Below are 21,022 nucleotides of genomic sequence, written 5' to 3'. Positions count from 1 at the left end.
CTGCGGTCTCTGCAAAATACTCATTGGAAGGAACTTGTTTTGGTGGAACATGTGTACGTTTAAAAGTTGTTTTAGTTGTGCAACAGAAAACTAAGATTGGACAGATGGTCTAGCTAGCTGTCTGGATTTACCCTGCAGAGATCTGAGGAGCAGTTAACAATAGTCCTCAGAAATTCACCGGAGTTTAAAATGCCAACACAAAGGAAGCCCAAGGCAACTGATATCCGGCCTAAATGAGTAAAGTCCGTCAGATTTTCTGGCGGCAACGGAGCAATCCCGGAAGTGGAACGTCAAGGATATAGACCACAAAGCAACTATCCTCAGGTAAAGTTGCAATGTAGCAGTCGGGTTGAGTGGTTTATCAGCGAGCACTTGCGCAACTCTGCTGTGACTGGAATGGCACACAATAGCAGGAAATGTGATCATTGTGTTGACAAGAGGAGCGTGTCTTCATACCCCATGTGCTCTTCTAGAGAAGAGAAGGGGGGGCAGGCAGCCTCTCTCCCGCCCTCAGCTCACCTCCTGTTCTGTGGAATGAATGGAGAATTCGGGGGAGGGGTGTGGATGTCTCGTCTGAAAAGACACATTGGAAGAGAGCTTAAACAGGCCCGGCTAGCTCAGTCGGTAGAGCATGAGACTCTTAATCTCAGGGTCGTGGGTTCGAGCCCCACGTTGGGCGAGAGATGTTTTTGGGGGAAGCACTTTCACCAGGGCAGCATGGTTATTCAGAATAACCTAATGATATGAATAGAGGATGTGGGCTGTGGTACACTTCAATTACTGATGTGTCATTGGCACACTGTGTATATATACATTCTGAATTCATGTCAGTTTCTATAAAAAAAAAAAAAAGAAGTTACAGAGCAACTTTGATTAAACACATCAGACAAACTCAAAATATGAATGTGGGTTTTGATGTCTGATGTTTTGCACAATAACCTGACACGCAACAGCAAACACATAAGAAATGCGAGCAGGCAAGAAAACAGTTACAGGGTTTCTGCGGGGTCTTAAAAAGTAAAAAAAAAAGTCTTACATTTCAAAATCAAAATTTTTAATTCGCTTAAGTATTGTATTCTAGGTCTTGAATAATTTCAGACAGGTCTTAATTTAAATATCATATATAATGGTTCTAAAAAAGGTCTTAAAAAGTCTTAAATTTGACTTGGTGAAACCTGCAGAAACTTGTGGAGCAAAAACATTTCCAATCCGTTTTTCAGTGAAGATTATTGCAATCGTGCAAAAAAAGAAAATGTAAAAAATCTCTGAAGTTCTCCCTGGTTTCTTGTTTTCTCTTCCTCTGCTGTGTCTGCAGGGAGTGAAGCGCTGCAGTCCCATAACGGGCTGCGAGGAGTTCTACTACCCGCCCTGGAAGAGAGCTCTGTTCAGATGGCTGGTCAGCCTGCCCATCTGCCTCCTCTGTCTCTGTTTTGTCTTCCTCGCTATGCTCCTCTGCCTGGAACTGCAGGTTTGAACAGATAACACGTCAAGATATGGAATCAGTCCGGGGCTGATAAATGGGGCTGATATTGTATAAATGTATTTCTCGTGAGGAGTTTAAACCCACCCACTAACAGTTAAACAACAGCAAGACAGACAAAGTAGAATTACAGTTTATTATATACCAAAAAAGGTAAGATCCATAACTACAGTTTAGTCTAAAAATGTGTGAATCGTATAATTTTTACAAAGAGGTTAAACAAAGCACACTCAAAAATTCCTCTTGCCAGTTCACATTCATTTAATAGCCTTTTTAAAAATAGCCATGGGAGTAGACATGAATGACTAGACTTATTGAATATTTATCATGCTTCTAATGCCCCTTGCCTTGCAGGAAGTGGTGATGGAGATTCAGGAGCTACCTGGTGTCACAAGATTCATTCCTAAAATACTTCTGGCCATCACTGTGACCATATGTGATGAAGTGTATAAGAAGATTGCCTACTGGCTTAATGACATGGGTGAGAGACACACAATGGACACTCTCTGGGCACAATAGAGAAAATATTATCTCGGGTGACTAAGGCCAGCTGCACACTGCCAGCGTGGCGTGAGTGTAGCATTTCTGTTGCGTGTCAGTTGCGTGGCGGCTGCGTGGATTTTTCTACGTCTTTTCACACCAGAAACGTGTCTGACGCGGCACTGCTGCTAGCCTTGTCTGTACACATGTATGTTTCCCATTGATTTACTGCACTCAAGCAGTAGTATACTTCATGTTAAACATAAATATACTGACGGCTGATTGACGGCAAAATAGGCTACAGAGTATTCCGTTCTGTATTGACAGGTGCAATATTTGAAAATCGATAATTATTTATTACTTTTTTTAAATTACATTTATATCTGCATTTATGTCAAAACCTAGAGACTTTCAAACATCAAAATGTCATTTATTAATATGTATTTATGTCAAAATGACATATAAACATCTTTTCGTATTCTATTTTGCCTGGAAACACTTCCAACACGATTGTGTGTCGCGTGAAAAATAGGCGGCGGTCCTATTTCTAGATGCACGCGTTTTCGGTGCGGCTCAAGCCGCGCCTGAGACGTGCGTGTCACGCAGGCAGTGTGTAAGCTCTAACCTGATAACATGGAAGCTGAAATAAACACGCCACGCAGCTGACACGCTCACGCAACGCAGACAGTGTGAAGCCGGCCTTAGAATACAGGAAGAAATTGAATTAAAATGGAACATTTCTGCCCATGATTGTAATTATTGGGTAGGTTTTCAGCTACCTGAGTACCGAGGAAGTGCTCTTTTAGCTATAAGGTTCCTGTCATTTGCATTCTCTCAAATGCTCGATAATTGATCTAAGGAAACTCTGCACATTGGCAAATGCTTCTCTTTATTTCTCCATCCAGAGAACTACAGACTCCAGAGTGCCTACGAGAGTAATCTCATCATCAAGATGGTTTTTGTAAGCTCTGCATCCTCCTCCGTTTGTGGCAGAATAGACACAATTCATCTTGATTGAGTGGGTGTTTGACTTCCTGTAATGTTTCTCTTTCTGTTTTCTGGTTGTTTTTACAGTTTGAATTCATCAATTCTTACCTTAGCCTTTTCTACATCGGGTTCTACCTCAAGGACATGGAGCGACTTAAGGAGGTAACAACAACTGTTGGCAGCATCACATCACATAAGACAAACTATTGGTCTATTGACTACAGACTATTGACAATATGTAACTTTGTAATAACTAACTGGGGCCACTGGGGCCAAAAGTGGCAATTGACTGTTTGATAAGCCCCCACCACTCTTAGTTACAGTTGCTATGTCTGCCTGTCAAGCTTTTTATTTTCACATGGCTCATATGCAGTTTAGATTTGTTAATGGCGCCAATTTTCCGCTCAAAATGCTTATTCATTTTGAAACAATGGGTACTTGATTTGGTTGGAAAAGCTGTCTCCGGCAGACTTCTAAAGGGGAACTACTAGCTTCAGAGTCATTGGAATGGTTATATGACTTTTTTTGGGTTGAATGGTGGCCGTCTCGCTTCCCCCTAGCGCCTGTGAGCGGAAAAACCACCTTTGCAACTTTGGGCCGGCGGGCCAGCGGCCTAAACATCCCGGAAGTATCGCGTGATATCAGGTCTAGCGATGTAATGAATTGCTTCACGGCACTGCACACAGGAACCGGCTAGCAAGAACAAGGTAGCGATGGAGTTTTTCACACTATCCTCATGGCTTAGCCGGCAAAAAGGAAGCAGAAAGCTAGGAAAGCATTGTCGGAGGAACAGAGAAAGAGGAAGCGGCAGACTGACTGAGCGAGGAGTCAAACACGAGTAAACTGAGTAAAATCCGATGCTGACCTGGCGTTCCTGCTGTTGCACTTGTAAGTATCTTTGATCAGAAACTTTATCTGCCACAGAGTTTCTTGTCAGCTTGATGTTGGCAAAGTTGCAAGTTGCGTCTGCTCCGACAGCGTTTCTAAGGCCATTGTAGGAAAAAAAGAATAATGTTACGGACCCGGGGAGAGAAGGGTAATATTTCGAGAAAAACCTCAGTGGACGTGGCTCCGTGCGTTCGCCGACTTCTTTGAAAACAAATGCACATGATCAGAGGGAGAAGATGGGAGGTGGGAGAGTCACCAATGAGTTTTTACGACAGTGATGCCAACTATCTATTCCGAAGCTGTAGGGGGAGCTCTATAGAGAAACCTGCGAGCAAAAAGCGAAGAAATTGCTTTTCAAACAAGAATCTTGTAAAAGGTATCAACACTTTCAACACTGTCGACACTGTCAGGCAGTGACCTGCATTTGTACTTCAGTCAGACTGAATATGTACATCATATGTGCTTGCTAAACACTTTTTGGAATGCGTGCATGTTTTCTTTTTTGCACTCCTTACACTCAGCACATTAACAGATGTTGTCCTACTCCTCACAGATGCTAGCTACTCTACTGATCTTCCGCCAGTTTCTACAGAACATCAAAGAGGTCCTCCAGCCTTATCTCTACGAGCAAAACAAGCTGGGCGTCTTCACCCCCAAGGTGCTGTGGGAGCTCCTCCAAACCATCGTGCTAAAGTACGGCCGCCTGGCTCTGGGAAAGGCCCAAGCCTCAATGACAGCCTATTCCTTACTGGGGCCCAGAGGGATCCCTGTCAGTCACGCTGCTAACGGTAACCCAGAGCAAAAGAGAAGAGGGGATCTGAAAGCTGGATTTAGGCTGACAGAAGAAGAGTGGGACATGAATGACGGCAATCTGAAGCAACGTAAAGTCAGCTTCACCGAGAAGGTCGACTACCAGGATGTCGCGACAGAAACGCAGGCGGCGGATCGCAGCCACCTCGAGGACAGTCCCACAATGGTAGAGGAAGGGATGGACCCGTCCAGTATTTTTGACAGTTGTGATGAGGACAGTGATTGTGAATCTCTGGCTGAAGTATGTGGTCTGTTTGTTATTCATCATCATTCAGCATTGTCGTTTTGGCTCCATCTCAACCAGTGATTTTGTCTTAAATTGTCATACGATTTCCACTGTTTTAAAGGAACAGAAATCTTTCATTATATTTAAATCATCTTAACTCTTTCCAATACAGTTCAACTTGTCTCCTGTAGTTTTACGAATTAAGTTATATCATGTCTGTGGAGATTGATGTCATTCATCCAGGTACAGTAGTACACTGACAGATCAAAATGAAACTATCCATTCCAAAGCTGCAGAATAAAAAAAAACAAATATTGTCTCTAGTAGTCACTAGAGAAAGTATCGTAGACCAACGAGTATGCCCCTGTGTCCTCTCCAAAGGAATCTGACACTCTCTGTCAGAGAAGAAAGAACGTAGGTGAGGAGAATGAGCATAAGAAGTCATGGATTGATCCACCAGAAGAACCCAAAACGGTCATCCTGACCCAGGCTGAGATTGAGAGCTGTATGCAGACATATGAGGTAGGTAGGGGTGGGACAAAATATTATAAATTCACTTTAACATGGTCAATATATACTCATAACTGTGACTTGTGTAGATTTGTTTTCATACATTTTCTTTATCATGAATGCATGTTTTTGTTAGTAAAGATTGCCTCCAGATTAAAGTCATACAAAGTGTATATTAGGGGTGGGACAAACTATCGATACGGCAGTATATTGCTGTCCTTCTTCAAGCGATACGATAATCAATACGCTGGCGCCAAATATCGATATTTTAACCCTCCTGTTGTCCTCGGGTCAAATTTGACCCATTTTCAAAATGTTTCTATATCCGAAATTTGGGTTTCTTTCAACCAAATTGTCAAAAAAAGTAACGCGGATGGTTCCATACAACGGTCTGCACAAGTGAAATAAATGATCAGTTCACTACTTTTAGTGACTTTGGTTGTTTTATTCAATTGTATAGCATTAAAAAAAAAAAAAAAAACAATGACAAAAGAATGTTGAAAGAAGTGACAAAAATGTCGGAAAAAGCTTCAAAAACGCAGGGGAAAAAATTATATATATATATATATATATAATATAATATAATATATATATATACAGTGTGCCCATGAAAATACTAATATTGTTTGATTATGTTCGACTCCAACAGGACACACTGCAGGACTACCAGGAAATGTTCATCCAGTTTGGCTATGTGGTGCTCTTCTCTTCTGCGTTTCCTCTGGCGGCCATGTGTGCTCTTCTCAACAACATCATCGAGATCCGCAGCGACGCGCTGAAGCTGTGTACCGGCCTGCAGAGACCCTTTGGACAGAGAGTGGAGAACGTCGGACAATGGCAGGTCAGTGTGTTGCGTTTGGCGGAAATGTCAGAAAAGCCCTCCAGGCTGCATTGTACACCGTGGGGGCATCTAATAGCCTGCACTTTTCAATCAATCACTCAATCAATGGGCAAATATGAAAACAAAAATATAGAAATAAAAATGTAAAGACGGGAGAATTTAACATTAGATATTATAAATATTAGGGCTGTCAAAATAACGAAACTGTGGTGCCTGGATCATTAATTGGAACATTTACTTATACAAATCTTCTTCCTGAATAATCGTAACGTTAAACGGTGTAAAGTGTGACTGTATTTTACTGTAGAGGATTCAACACCGGGATGTAACAATCTGCAGCTGCCGTTGTCAGAAAAACACAGACGGTGCGTTCAATGAAACTGGTAACCTACAGTCTCGTGGTGCATTCAAAGTTGTTGTTAAATGCCCTTTTCTTATCTGGTGGTTGTTTTTCTCATTCAACAGCAATTTACTAGTGAAATAAGTTATTGTTATAGTGATTACATTATTATTAAATCATTTAATTTTGACCATATGGCCTTAGCAATAAACAAGCCGTTCTTTAATGTTGCCGACTGTTGTTTAGTGCCCTTCTATTTTTTTCTTTGTTTTTTACTTTCTTAAAAAGTATCGGTTAAGGCACCGGGCAAAAATTATGTATGCGATTAATTTAGATTAATTAATCACAGAGTATGTAATTAATTAGATTAATTTTTTTAATCGATTGACAGCCCTAATAAATATGTACAGATATTTAAAGCGCTATTACAAACTTTTAACTATAAACTAAACAAACAGCATTTGTTTTAAGGGTTTGTATTTGTGCGTGCGTGTGTGCAATAATACATACACATTCATATTATACATATATACACACACAAATAAAACATTTTTGTATATCTCTCTCTCTCTCTCCATCTGTTTCTCTCAACATCAGACTGCTATGGAGGCCATGGGCTTGATAGCCATTATAGTGAACTGTTACCTGATTGGTCAGTGTGGGCAGCTACAGCGTCTGTTCCCCTGGTTGAGTCCTGAGATGATCATCATCTCCATCGTCTTACTGGAGGTATGCACTGTACTGTGTACGGTTAATGCAGGTTTGAGAGGTTTGTAGTTTTAAAGAGACTGTAGTTTTATTTCCCAAAATGACACTTTTTTAACATTACAAAACAAGTACAAATGTGCATGGCCTGCTAGTTTTTGTTGTGACTTTGTCAAATCTTCAAAATCATTTTTTTTTTTTTGTTCAATCTAGGTTCATTAATGAACTCAAAACCTCATTAGAGTTTTTGGTATGTGTATGAGATGTGCTCTTTGGTCTGTAAAAAAAAAAAAAACAATCCAAAATAAGAAACAGAATGTAATTGTGCCTTGATGTAACTGTGTGTTGAGCCTGTCCCTTTGTGGTCTCGGTGGTTTACAGCACTTTGCAATCCTCCTAAAGTACATCATCCATGTTGCCATCCCTGATATCCCTGGCTGGGTAGCAGATGAGATGGCCAAGCTAGAGTACCGACGAAGGGAAGCTTTCAAGGTATAGTTGTATCATAGCTTGAAAGACCTTCGGCCAACATAAGGCTTGCTGCTGGCTGCACTCTGTGCAATTTATATCATATTTCTATATACGTACCCCTGTGTGACCTTGGGTCTTTTGGTGTGCATTGGTTAACAATGTACACTAGTGCAGCTTTTTCTGTCCATAAGAAATAACTGTATGTGTTTGGGTATGCTTGTCTGTCTAGTGTTGTATCACATCATTAGCATTTGTCTTGATGGTGTCTAGACGGAAACGATCTGAAGAGAAAACGAAAAAGTGGCGTTGCGTTCTCACTTTTTATTCTGCGTTTAGACGAGCGTTATGGGGGGGAAATCTGCGTGCATATGGTGACGCAAAAGTGTGTGAAATGCGATCCACCAAGTCTGCGCGCCTGCGTAGAACCTTTCTTCTACTTGTCTCCCTCTCCTCTCCCTAGTAGCGCGAAGCGAACAACAAAAGCGTGTGGACGGTGGAGCGTTTTTAGGATTTCCACTCTGGAGGGTGGTTTCACTCTTTTGTGTTTTTAAGCCCCAAAAATGCTGTCGCCGTCTAAACGAAAGGCACATCTGATAAAATATTTTGTCATTTTCACCCACGAGCGTATTCGTGTAAACAGGGCCTTAAACAGGGTTCATTTAGTAAACGAAAACGAAAAGGAGTCATTTGTTTTTGTTGGGAGTCGCAGGTGCGCAGTACCTAGGTAAGGACTACTAGCCAGTCAGAAGCAGAGTATGAGGGCGTGCCACTCTAGCAGCTAGGCGAGCATTATAACGTGTGTTACAAAGTGACCACGTTCGTCACTGAAGTAAAGACTGGACTACAATAGAGCTGTTTGGAGCAGTTTGTGAACAGTGTTTTCTGTTGGCGATGGTAAGTCCAATACGATATTGCCAGGTTAAGAAATAATAAACAATAATAAAATAGCAATGAATGTAAATCATTTTAGTTTTAGTTTTTTTTTAGCTCCATTATATATCGCTACCGAAGAACTTTCCGTCAACTCTGGTGACATTGAACCACAGAAACTGAACAGACTTGACATGAGATGGCGCTGTGCCGTAATCGCCTCACATCGGACACTAAAGTAACGCAAAGATTAAACATTAAACATCGTGGCTATTCTCCAACCATGAATTATGTAGCTGCATACTTCTGAGACATTATACCTGGCCCTGACAAAAACAAATCAGTAATTTCACTGGATAACAATGAATATATGTATTTATTATTATAACAGAGGATACAAAAGTCCCTTTATGGACTACCAGAACCAAATGAAATGATTATGAGGTGTAAACAACAAAATAAATAACTTTCCTTGACTGGGTTACAGGTGCCTAGCATTGGCGACAGCGACACAGGATATTAAACCTGTTTCACTGAACCTGTAATTGTTTGTCCTCTGTCACTAACAGACTAGCAAATTAGCAAATTCTAAAATTGATTAAAACAATTTTTTTTTAATATAGTTTTTAGGGGGGCTGAGATGAAATTGAAGCCCCCCCTAAAAAAGGGTCTAAAATCGCCACTGTCCAGTTCTCTCCTCTCTTTCCCTGTTCCACTGTCTTTTTCCGTCTTTCTTTTTCTACCTGTGACTCTTTCTCTCGCTCTCTCTCCTCCTCTGTCTTCATTTTAACACGCCTCCCCGTTTAGAAGCATGAGCAGCAGGCCCAGCAGCACTTCCAACAGCAGCTGAGACGCCGGCGCGAGGAGGAGGAGCTTCAGCGCCAGGCGGAGCTGCAGGCTGAGGCCCGCCAGGAGAGCGAGCACCGGGCAGACAGCCAGCACCAGCACCACCACGACAAAGCCCCGGGGGGCAAGTCAGGGGACAAGCCCAAGAGACCCAGCTCCCTGCTGGGGAACAACAACGTGATGAAGCTGAAGCAGATCATCCCTCTCCAGGGGAAGTCCCGCTCCTCACCAGCCCAGTCCCCAACGGGAGGTGAGGCAAAGCTGCCAGGGTTTCTGAAGTTCTTGAAGTCGCCTGAGGGGAAAAAAGAGCCAGCTGGGGCAGCCGGAGCGCCAGGCTCAATAGTGGCCTCTAGCGTTCCCCCTAGTGGCCAAGAGAGGCCACCGTCCCCCAACAGGACATTCAGTCCTGGGAAGCTGTTCAGTTTCAGCAAATCAGAGGGGACTGTGGTGTGTGTGAACGGGACACAACCACCGCCCCAGTCTGCCAACGCTCTGCCCAACAGGGCGGACTCAAACACAAGCCTGGAGGAATTACCCTCCAATGAGTCAGATAAAGGGGAATCAAGACAATCAAGTGATTCGGAAAACTCAAAGAGTTAATACATGTTCAACCATACCAACGTAATGTAATGAATGGAGAGCAATGTGCACATATGCACAGGCCGCGTTCAGAGGCACACCTGTACCGTAGGAGAAGTCATTAGTCACAAGGGGCACGTGTTAGGTCAGCGAGCGTATCCCTCTTAATGCAACTTACTTCGCACTAGGGCTGCACGATATGACGAAAATATGCGATATGCGATCATGTTTTTTTTGAATATCGCGATAATGATATTACTTGCCTACTTTAAATAAGCAGATATTAAAGTGTACTCCGTTCTGCATTTCTGCTGCTTTCAGTATTCTGCTAAAATACAACAAAGTGCTGGTTGAATTGAAATCAAATGAAAGGAAATCATTTCCAACACGCTTTTATTGAACAAACTGAAGATTGAATTGAATATAAAAGACAACCCTAAAAAAAAAAATAAAAAAATTAAAAAAAAGAACACTTTCGAGTGCAGTTTTCTGATATTTTTTTTGTCATTCACAATATGTCGCAGCCTTTCGCGATGTTCATTGCACGCGTTGATATCGCGATGATGTAAAATAAAAATAAAAAATGACATATTGTGCAGCCCTACTTCACACAAAGTATTATACTGTATTAACACTTGATTATCTAGCTTTCATGTAAAATATGTACAGTAAGTGTAACTCCTTGAATGGGGCTTGGAGTGCTCTTAACTTAAGGTTAAAATACTGCATGACTGCCTGGTTTTCCACATTCACAGAAGCGATTTATTTGGATGTGAAGAATCTTTTTATCAAAAGCCAGGACCTGATCATCAACGAGCTCTTTTGTCAAAGGGCATGAACAGCAGCTTCCCATTCCAGGTTGGTTTCTCATTCACTATGCCTGTAATTGAATGCATGTCGCGTCACGTGCATGCATTACACGTCCATCACGTCTTTTCAGTTATGGAGCACTTTTCAAAGCCATCGTAGTCTTCCGCAATAGCTCAGATTTTATTCACTGTGACCATAAAAAAAAATATATATATATATATTCTATTTTTCTTAACTTTGATTTTCTATGAATTATTTTACTACATAAATTAGTGAATGTACTTCTATGATGCAAATAAATCGCACTTAAAATAAACATCCATCAAGAGATTAAAGCATTGGCTAATTTTGTAACTAAAACATATATCACTGGATGGGAGATGTTTGCTGGGTTGATTTGTTTCCTGGAAATAGGGCATATATGTAATATGTGTTTTTTATAGGTAAATTCATAACGATAAGAACAGAACATACACACTCTTTTATAAATACACACCTATGTAGGTGTACATTTACCAGAAGATTATTTCCAATAAAAACATTGTCCTACAGCACTTCCTCAAACACATACAATAAATGTGGGAGGGGATTAAGGCTGGGCGAAAATCAGATATCACGATATTGGTGACCAAATACCTCAATATCAATATTGCGGCGATATTCCAGGGTTGACAATTGGTGCTTTAACAAAATGTCTTCACACTTAGATTTTAGATGAATAATCATCAGTAATGTGGACATAATGTCTAAGTGGGGAAAAGGCAAATAATAGAACAGCAAGAACAGTCTGGTAAGTTCAGAAAATGACATCACTTTACTGTAATGCAGCCTTTAAAACCAGGAAAAGACAACACTTATGTCATATCACGATATCCAAAATCTAAGATATCTAGTCTCATATCACGATATCGATATATTGCCCAGCCCTACGTTTTACCTCAAAAACGTTGCTGTAAACTATGAGTTATAGCCTTTACTGCATGTCATAGTGTAATCTATATAAGAACGAGATCTCAAATTGACAATACATTTACACAATTAAAATCAAAGCACAGCATTTAACAATAGACACATTCAAAACTTAAGCAGGTCCTGGAATACAAATCATACGATAAAAGTAGAATTAGCACACTCTTCTATGAAATAAAACTGCACGTCTCTGGTTTAAAGTCATACTTCTGGAACGTACGGTGTGTATTCTACTTACATAAGCAACACAACTGCACATATACTCTGTAATCATGCATACTCTGAAAATGCAGCCAAACACAATTTGGAGCAAATTAGTCTTTATAGATGCGGAAAGTGAGGTTTCTAAAAGGTGCGAAGCAAATTAGGCAAAATGCTTTAGTTTGTATTGACCAAACTCTGGCCTGTGTCACTCCAATATACAAGTACAAATTGGCTAATATGGCTAAGACCAAACCAGAGTGAGTCGTCGTCTTGTTACCTGATAAAAGGGTCACAACAACCACAACATACATACTGTACAAATATACAAGACTTGTGAAGCATTAGCTTCACCGACTTTATGAGCAGCAAACACAGACTCTTTATTTTTAACCTGCTGTCAAAAGCTTGTAAATCCAAACACATACTGTATAGGAAACTCAAATAAGCAACCTGTTTAAACAAACGACAGCAGTTCTTCTTCTTACAAGTAGCCTACACATCAGTACAGCTACAATGTACATTTAAGCATACCTGTAGTCATCTTCATTCCATAAAATAGTGTGCGGTAACACTTTACTTGAAGGTATCTACGTAAGACATGACATAAGTCATGACACATGAACCCTAACTCTAACGTTTATCTGTGTTTTAAGCCCCCAACGCACTAGGATTAGGCAATGGTTATGGTTAGGGTTAAGTGCCTTGGGCGTCAACGTTTGCAGCGCTGCCTGGAAGGAGACGTTGGGGCCTTAAAACACCATCGAGCAACCCTAACCCTAACTTGTCATGACAAAAACCGGATGACACTTACTGACAGAAGCGTTATGTCATAAACGTTTATGACTTGTTTATAATGTTTATGACACGTTCATGACCGTGTCATGTCACTCTTATGTAGATACCTTCAAGTAAAGTGTAACCTAGTGTGCTAACCTTGCAATTACAAAGATGCAAGCGCTGCTTATAAGGTGGGGCTCTCAAACAATCGAGCATCAAACTTAGAATATTGGCTACAAACTCTGCAGGTCACGCTGTACAAAAACGGCCTCCTCTAGTATGACTGTATTGACTTGAACGGGTCTTTATAGACACACTAATATCTGTTCAACGCCACAGTGGTTCATTTCTTCACCTGAAACATCGGTGTAAACCTAGGGGTCGCTCTAAGACATAGTGAAGACACACTCGCTTCCATTTAAGGCAATAAATCATTATTCATCAGGAGCAAAGACTGGAACATTTCTTTTAGCACTTGGCTTTTTCTGCAACCGTCCATAACAAACCCTGAATGCATGGTTAAATCTAAACAACGAAACAGTTTTATTTTTAGTTACTGTAATGACAGTTATCACATAGAGGATGAGCTAAAAATCATATTTTAAAAGGACCACTGTCATTATGTATTTCAAAACTAAAAATTCCTATTTGAGTAGGAGCCACAAAAGATGGCATGCCACTTAATTACTTATGTAGACTTACATTAAAACATGCAGATGGTATGAATAACTACAGCTGTAAACCCTTAAATAGCAGCAGAGCAGCTGCATATTTCAAGAGATATTTAGCGGATTTAAAACCAGCTCTGTGTCATGGCAGTGTGTGCAGATGAATGGTGCGTGGCTTCCCTCCATAGTCGCAGTGTACGGACCGTCCAGCTGAGCAGAGCAGCGGCGGGGTCTCGACAGACCCTGGCTGCTCCGAGCGCCGTGCACTGGCGCTATGGAGCGGAGCCACGCGTCCCCTAAACACACTGCCCACACAAAGATGACACAGAGCTGGATTAAAATCTTTTAAAAGTGCTCATATTATGCTCATTTTCAGATTCATAATTTTATTTAGAGGTTATATCAGAATAGGTTTACATGGTTTCATTTTCAAAAAACACCGGATTTTTGTTGTACTGCACATTGCTGCAGCTCCTCTTTTCACCCTGTGTGTTGAGCTCTCTGTTTTAGCTACAGAGTGAGGCATCTCACTTCTGTTCCATCTCTGTTGGGAGTCGCACATGCGCAGTAGCTAGGTAAGGACTACTAGCCATTAAGAAGCATGAGTATGAGGTCGTGCCACGCTAGCAGCTAGGCGAGCTTATTATTAGCGAATTAAAGGCTGGACTACAATAGAGCTGTTTGGAGCAGTTTGTGAACAGTGTTTTCTGTTGGAGATGGTAAGTCCCTTTGGGGGGACTTTGGGCTTTTTCACTTTGTAAACCTATAACTTGCACAAAAAAAAAAATATTAAAAAAAATTAAAAAAAATTATATATAATTTATTTATTTAACACAATAAAGGAAAGGGAAAAAGCCAAAAAGCATAATATCAGCACTTTAAAAGAAAACTGTGAGCATAAGTTAGAGAAAATCAGAGGGTTTGAGGAATAAGGAGGTAGAAGTATGTAATTTTTTACACTACAAAGACTGAAATCTGAGGCAGAGGTGTCTTGGAAGAAAAAAAAAATACTGGTCGAAAGTAGTAAATGAACTGAGGAAAAAAAGGAGGAAATCTGAATTTGAATGCAAACATTATGACCAATGTTTTTTGGGGACTAACGTCATGACGGCTGTGGTCTGAACTGTAATGGATCCTTGAGGGCTTCAGTGTCAAAGCCTGGCTTTGCAAACATTTATTCCGCATAATGCATTTTGTTTGTATAGGTCAGTCTCTGCTGGGTGTGCATCAACAGCACAGCAATTCACGAATCCTCGTTCAGTTCCCGACTGTCAGTTCTGGCGATTTTCCGTGGCGGCGCTGTGTTCTCCCCCTCTCCTTGTTCCGGCTCTCGCTTTTTTGCTGAATTCTGATAAAGTAAGAAACAAAACACATTTAACAAACCCCAAACAACAAAACGGAGGCTATCTACTGTCATAAACAGTACTATTAGCACCAACTTTCCATTAGATTACATTAACTTGAATGTATAATCTTTAAAAACCTTTTACCTTTTTGTCCCACTGTTGATGAAGATATCGCAATAGGATGTTGGTCTTCTCTGTGACTATGACTGAGGAGAGACAACAAAGACACTGATTATATCATGACAGGCAACGTTAAAAAGGTGCAGAAAAGTAAGAATGATGTTAAAATCAGCGGTTTCCGTAGAGAGCATTGACTTAAGGCCCTAGCACACCAACCCGATTATCGGCCGTTAAACAGTCTGGCGAGGCCAGTGACTCGAGTCTGAGCACGGAGTCGAGTGTGTTCCGTGCCGTCGTCAGTCGGAGGAGTGGTCGGCTTTAATTTGGGCTGATTTGACTCGTTGAATTGAAAGGCGGGGAGCTGGACTCAATGGCCAATCCGATTGGTGGAGTGCTAACCCGGAAATGACGAGCCTGACTAACGCCTCTCAAAATCTGACGAAAATCTTTTAAACTGACCTTTGTCGATCTGAAATGAAGACAGATTCAGCAACTGCACGGCCTATTTCTCGCTTCAAATGTTTTCAGAAACACGTTCCGGTGAACTATCTTTGTAAAATATGAGATCGTATTCCGAACGAAGCCGCCATTATGCCCGGTTGTTAAATCTGGGAGAAACCAGACCCACGTGACGCGCTCGTCCAATCAGCTGCCGGCTTTCATTTTTTTGGGCAACAATACAGATTAGTGCCGCCTGCTGTTATGGAGACATATTACGTCTCGCGCAGAATGTCAAGTCACCGTCGCGAAATATAAAATACTAATAATAACTAATAATGCAGAAAAATATTTTTTGACCAACTCGGGGAGGCAGTCATTCCGACTGCCTTTTCTGCCGAAGGTCGGCCGTCGGGTTGGTGCGTCAGAGCCTTTAAATAACAAGTTGCGTAATGACTACACTGTCATCCTGGAACCGAAGGTGATTTCCTCTTAACGGAAGCCTGAAACCGAGTTCAATAATTAGCATAAAATAGGTTGTGATGTGTGCTTGGGGTATACTCTTTTCCTGAGATATAACTACAATATGTAATCTATTGTGATAGGAAAGAGTGCTGTAGTTCCCCCTGCTCTGTAAGCTTTTGCAAAAGTCAACGCACTTACTCTGCTCTGATGGATAGTCCCGGGTTGGAAGATACACAGATGGTCGGCGGTTCTAAAACAACATTGAGATCCATGTCAGTCTATAAATTAGCTAGAATTATGTTGTCAGAAGTAGTGTGACATGTGACAACATTTCTTGAATTTAAAGACCTAAATCACACGGACAGTGACAACATGACTTTACCACAGCATTTTGAGAACAAATGAGACGACTTACTGATGCTTTACATACAGAGTCTGCATGGAACCTGCTGAAATTATTCTTGTTGTAGACAGGTAGTCCCTTTAAGAAATCTGACTGTGAGCAGAAAAACAAACAAATATGAACAAAGGTGGTAAAGCCAACTACCATAGCAATAACTTTGTAGTAGATAACTCCTCCTACCCGTTACATGTATCTAGATAACGTGGCAGTAATGTCGTATAAGGGGACACAGTATTTACAGTAACCTACGTCGTACTTGCCACCACGAAAGCAAGTCTATTGAAGGCGATAATGGCAATTATATTTATTATATAATAAAGTACCTTTCGTTACACGTAAACTCAAAGTGCTTTACATTGAAAGACAACATGTAAAAATATAAGCATAAACAACAAAAATAAGAACAAAGTATAAGTATCAACACAAGACAATCTACAAAAAAAACAAGCATGTGTGACCATCCAAACACGCACGTACACACTAACCAAAATCCTGAGAATAGTACAGTTTTGAGTTTGTTTTGAATGTGGAAACAGTTATGATGGACCTCAGGTCATCAGGCAGCTTGTTACGGAGATCAGAACCACAGTAGGCCTAACCGAAGGCCCCCTCACCGGTCCTGGATCTAACTCTGGGTACCGTTAACGTTACAGCTAGCTAGCTAGCTAGCTAACGTTAGAATACCTCTGCCTGATGACCTGAGAGGCCTGATGGGGTTATGATCTGTGAGCAAGTCAGAGATGTACTGAGGAGCTTAACCATTCAGAACCAACGAGTTAACACATAATGTAGCTAAACAATTAAGCAAAGAACCAATTACCTTCTCCATTTCTGTCCGAGTCACGCTCTTCGTTCGTTAACTAGCTAGCTAGCTAACGTTAGAAGGAAAAGGAGCAGATGCTACCGTTTTAGCTAGCTAACTAAGCCTTGTTGTCTTTGTCGTAGCCAAGATACCGGTTTGTTTACCCGCTCGACAGCTTCTTACGACTTGACTACGTATGACTTCGATATGATTGCATCACGCCACTTCAATCAGCTGGAAACTTCCAAACATGTAAAGGTAATTACACAAAAACTGAAATCGAACGTGCTTTGAAGCTAACTTGCTACTAGTTCACAACTCCATTTTTGTTGTTCGTCTTTTCGGGGGCGGGCACCTTCCAAGATTCGACGTACCTCAGTGGTAGATGCGTGAAGTGAGATAAACAGCAATGCGCTGATTGGCTAGAAATCGATTATGTAACAGACCAGTCTCCCAATACACGGGGGGTTGTGGCATGAAGCCCTGATGAAAACAACACAAGCACTCTCTACAGCATGTCCTCCATGTGCAGCATGTATTATAGATCTCTCAACTGCTGTCGCTGTTCAGTTATTGTTTAGCGGATGGGCGAGCCTCGGTACTGATTTTATAAAAGAAGCTGTACAACAGCAAACTGCTCTAGAACTCTAAATTATTGACAATAAAACGGTGACTGTCATAACTAATTACAGATCAAGTTGTTCATTAAAGTACATTTTAGCTGTATGTCCGTTTATTCATGTTTTAAGTGTTCATATAAAATGCATACATTTAAAGTAACTGGACATTAGAAGGGTATAGATACAAATTGCAGCAGTTAATACTTTAAAAATCATTAAAAAACTATAAAATGCATGGGCTAAATCTGCTGGCAAACTGTATGTTAATGCTACTTATGTAAAATGTTTTACTGGATGTTATTCTGCCATATACCATTCTCAATTAATGCCTCCATTTGCTTCTCACGTGATTTTCACAACTTCTCATTTTCAACAATCTTTTAGCTTGAAATTGAAAGGCCACTACTACAATTCTGGCTCACCCTTTCTGACATAAGAGAGAACCCCAAGGACACACTCACTAAAAGTTATATCCCCCCCCCCCAGCTCCTAACTCTCTCTTTATACTGCCTTTAGTTGAATAAACCTATAACTTCACAAAATCAGTAGAAGGCAGCAAACAAAAAGGTTAAACCTTTGTCTCTTGAGGCAACAAAGAACAAATCCTTTGTCCACAAATCTTTTTTTCAATCACAAATGCAAATACATGTATATTTTGCAGGGGTGGGTTTTTATTTTTTATTTTCAAGTCAATCAGAATTGGTGTTTTCATTTGAGATCAAGATGACATGACACTGATCTTTAGAAACACATTTTGTCTTTGAATCAAATGACTTCATACAGGCAACTGATAATGAACAAAACATTATGGATCAAAAATAACTGGGTGAAACTATCAGGTGTCTTTTTACCCAAAGCAAATAGCCAGTTTTCATCCTCCCGCCCATTATTATTGCGGGGGTGGGGGGGGGGCAAGCCCAACCGACGCCCAGTATCACCAGTTAACCCAACACACAAGGTCTTTGCTGAGCACCGGCAGCATTTCTGAACCAATGTCTTGCAGGTTTTTCCAACAGGGTCCGTCAGTGTGAGAGTGATTTCCGTCCCTTCAACATGCGCCGTAGAAGCACCTCGATGCCACCCTGAGAGCTGATCCTCTTGATCCAGCCGTGGGTCCTCTTGCGTTTGATGTTCTTGGGCTGATACTCTGTGCCTCTCTTCCGTGTCCGCACCTGCTGGTATTGCCACGGAAGCTGTTGGAACACTCCTGAACCCTCAGCATGTGAAGAAAGTGGCCCACATCTGGAAATCGGAGGTCCTGCAGCTGCTCTGGGCACAATCCAGTTGCTGAATAATCTAAGGTGAGAGTTGCCAGTTACTGCAAGGTTCCCTGTAGGAATGCTGTTGACAGATCACAGAATAACATGTATTATATACAAATGTTATTCTTTAATATCAACATTATGCCACAATTACAACAAGCTGTAATACATTTATGGTGCTTCATCTGCTTATGTGTGGAGTAGTCTCATGAACTGATCCCAATGCCTTGGTGTCACTGTCCACTATCAACAAAATTATGACATGTATGTACAGATTGAAAATACATTTTAACTGCTACTTTAACTCACATTTGTAATACTGTTATAATCTGAATCAGCTTTACTGGGCAAATAAGTGTGAACACATACAGGTAATTTGACCCCGGCTTTTTGTTGCTCTCAGAGTACACAGAATATATACAGTGCTCAGTATAAGTGAATACACCAATGCTAAAGTTGACGAAAAAGAGGAATAAAAAAAATCATCTTTTGGAAATTGATCTTAATGCCTTAATTAAAAAATGAGGAAGGCCAGTTATTTCATGGATCCAGGATACTATGCATCCTAATTAAGTTCCCTAAAATAGCCCCCCATCATCACATCCCCTTCACCATACCTAGAGATTGGCATGGTTTTATTTCAGTTAGCCTAATAGCTGGTTTGATTTGCATTGAGAGATGATCTTATGGAAAGTAGCCCATGCCAATCTCTAGGTATGGTGAAGGGGATGTGATGATGTGGGGCTATTTTAATTCCAAAAACTTTATCAGGATGCATAGTATCATGGATCCATTAAATAACTGGCCTGCCTGCCTCTATGGGAATTTAACATAGTGGTGTATTGACTTAATGCCACCTGTATTTTAAGGAAGAACATTTATTTATTTACGATACATTATTCATTCACAAAGAAAATTGGTGTCCTTAAAGGTTGGATTTTTCCTTTTTTTTTAAATTAAAGATCAATTTCTAAAAGATGATTTTTTTTATTCCTCTTTTTAGTCAACATTAGCATGGGTGTATTCACTTGTGCTGTGCACTGCAGACATACGGCTTAAAACAGGGACAGCAAAGCTGAACAAGGTAATCATAAAGTTTGTATATAAAAAAAGGTATATAGATATACACATGCGTACATACACACATGTAAACAGACAGCTCCTTGAGGATGCTAACTAAATATAATTTCCAATCAGTAACGTTAGGTAGCTAACGTTAGCTACCTGCATGATGATTAGCTAACGCACTGCTAAGCTTGCTTGCCGTTGTTAGCATCGTAAACAAACACTGGCTCTGCCGTTTGTCGAGCATGAAAACACGTAAACTCTGTTACCTTGTGAAATTCGTTATTCCACGCAGTCGGGAAAAGGATGACCGGATAATGTTCATCTTTAGATATTTGTACAGTTAGTTACAGACATGAGGACATTGAATGTCACAGGTCTGCCAGCCTCCATGCGAATATGAAGCAAAATGATTGGCTTAGACTTTTCAGCCAATCGAAAGGCTTGTTGCTGGAGCGCTAGGTGCGTCATTACATCCATGGCTTCAATACCCTAAGTAGTGCTTTTCAGGTTAAACTCAAACAGTTTATCGACCCACTGTCACCAATTAAACGTTTTATTGGCGAGGATAACGGCTCTAACTTTAACGGGCACGGTTTGAGATTATTGTCTGCCAGATGGGAGATACTAAACTATAAGCAATGGGATTCAAATCGTATGCACTATGCAGCCCATGTATTTCATCCACGATGCAGCCTGAGAAAAGCTCTGCCTGAAAGATTGTGTTCAGGATATAAACTAGTATCCTTAAGTGTACTGTTTTTCCACAGATAAGCACATTTCTTAAAACACTGTTACAATTCTCATGTTAAAATCCCTGTAACGATTCACAATACATTACTGTACTGCAGCCATCATAAATCATTACAGCACTTGCAATTATAATATCAAAATATTGTCAAAATTAGATAAATGTGCTAGTCAGTGCACCACTGCTACCAAAATGTAACCCCCCTAAAGGCTAAATAGTCAATGTGTAGGAGCCTACTAAAATTGTGTTTCTTCACTTCATTTCTCATATACAATCACCCAATAGTAAT

General features: G+C 40.7%; 3 protein-coding genes and 1 non-coding gene across 4 annotated transcripts in view; 2 read left to right on the top strand and 2 right to left on the bottom strand.

The window, feature by feature from the left end:
• LOC144526661 (anoctamin-8-like) overlaps window positions 1-13,042 on the top strand; it is a 29,469-nt gene extending 16,427 nt beyond the window's left edge. Inside the window, exons 10-19 of the mRNA XM_078264273.1 lie at window positions 1,316-1,468; window positions 1,835-1,961; window positions 2,866-2,921; window positions 3,035-3,109; window positions 4,389-4,886; window positions 5,253-5,393; window positions 6,031-6,222; window positions 7,160-7,291; window positions 7,649-7,759; window positions 9,416-13,042. Coding sequence (XP_078120399.1) covers window positions 1,316-1,468; window positions 1,835-1,961; window positions 2,866-2,921; window positions 3,035-3,109; window positions 4,389-4,886; window positions 5,253-5,393; window positions 6,031-6,222; window positions 7,160-7,291; window positions 7,649-7,759; window positions 9,416-10,054 — 2,124 coding nt within the window. The 3' untranslated portion in view covers window positions 10,055-13,042. The remainder of the gene's footprint in view (window positions 1-1,315; window positions 1,469-1,834; window positions 1,962-2,865; window positions 2,922-3,034; window positions 3,110-4,388; window positions 4,887-5,252; window positions 5,394-6,030; window positions 6,223-7,159; window positions 7,292-7,648; window positions 7,760-9,415) is intronic.
• On the top strand, window positions 607-679 carry trnak-cuu (transfer RNA lysine (anticodon CUU)). The gene has a single exon. It is a non-coding gene; the product is annotated as a tRNA-Lys (tRNA).
• Window positions 11,635-17,398, bottom strand: LOC144526204 (DET1- and DDB1-associated protein 1-like). The gene is made up of 5 exons (XM_078263503.1): window positions 17,054-17,398; window positions 16,246-16,326; window positions 16,029-16,080; window positions 14,952-15,013; window positions 11,635-14,809 (listed from the first exon to the last, which is right to left on the bottom strand). Exons 1-5 carry the CDS (start codon window positions 17,060-17,062, stop codon window positions 14,705-14,707), a joined length of 309 nt encoding a protein of 102 aa, XP_078119629.1. The 5' UTR covers window positions 17,063-17,398; the 3' UTR covers window positions 11,635-14,704.
• A 908-nt stretch (window positions 17,399-18,306) lies between these two features.
• Window positions 18,307-20,385, bottom strand: mrpl34 (mitochondrial ribosomal protein L34). Its single transcript, XM_078264849.1, has 2 exons — window positions 20,252-20,385; window positions 18,307-18,996 (listed from the first exon to the last, which is right to left on the bottom strand). The coding sequence occupies exons 1-2, from the start codon at window positions 20,305-20,307 to the stop codon at window positions 18,678-18,680; spliced, it is 375 nt and encodes a 124-aa protein (XP_078120975.1). The 5' UTR covers window positions 20,308-20,385; the 3' UTR covers window positions 18,307-18,677.
• Between the last annotated feature and the right edge of the window lie 637 nt (window positions 20,386-21,022).

Source organism: Sander vitreus, chromosome 12 (genome assembly GCF_031162955.1).
Source record: "Sander vitreus isolate 19-12246 chromosome 12, sanVit1, whole genome shotgun sequence".
NCBI lineage: Eukaryota > Metazoa > Chordata > Actinopteri > Perciformes > Percidae > Sander > Sander vitreus.
Note: the sequence above shows the minus strand (reverse complement) of the source record. Positions and strands in the feature narration are given on the sequence as shown.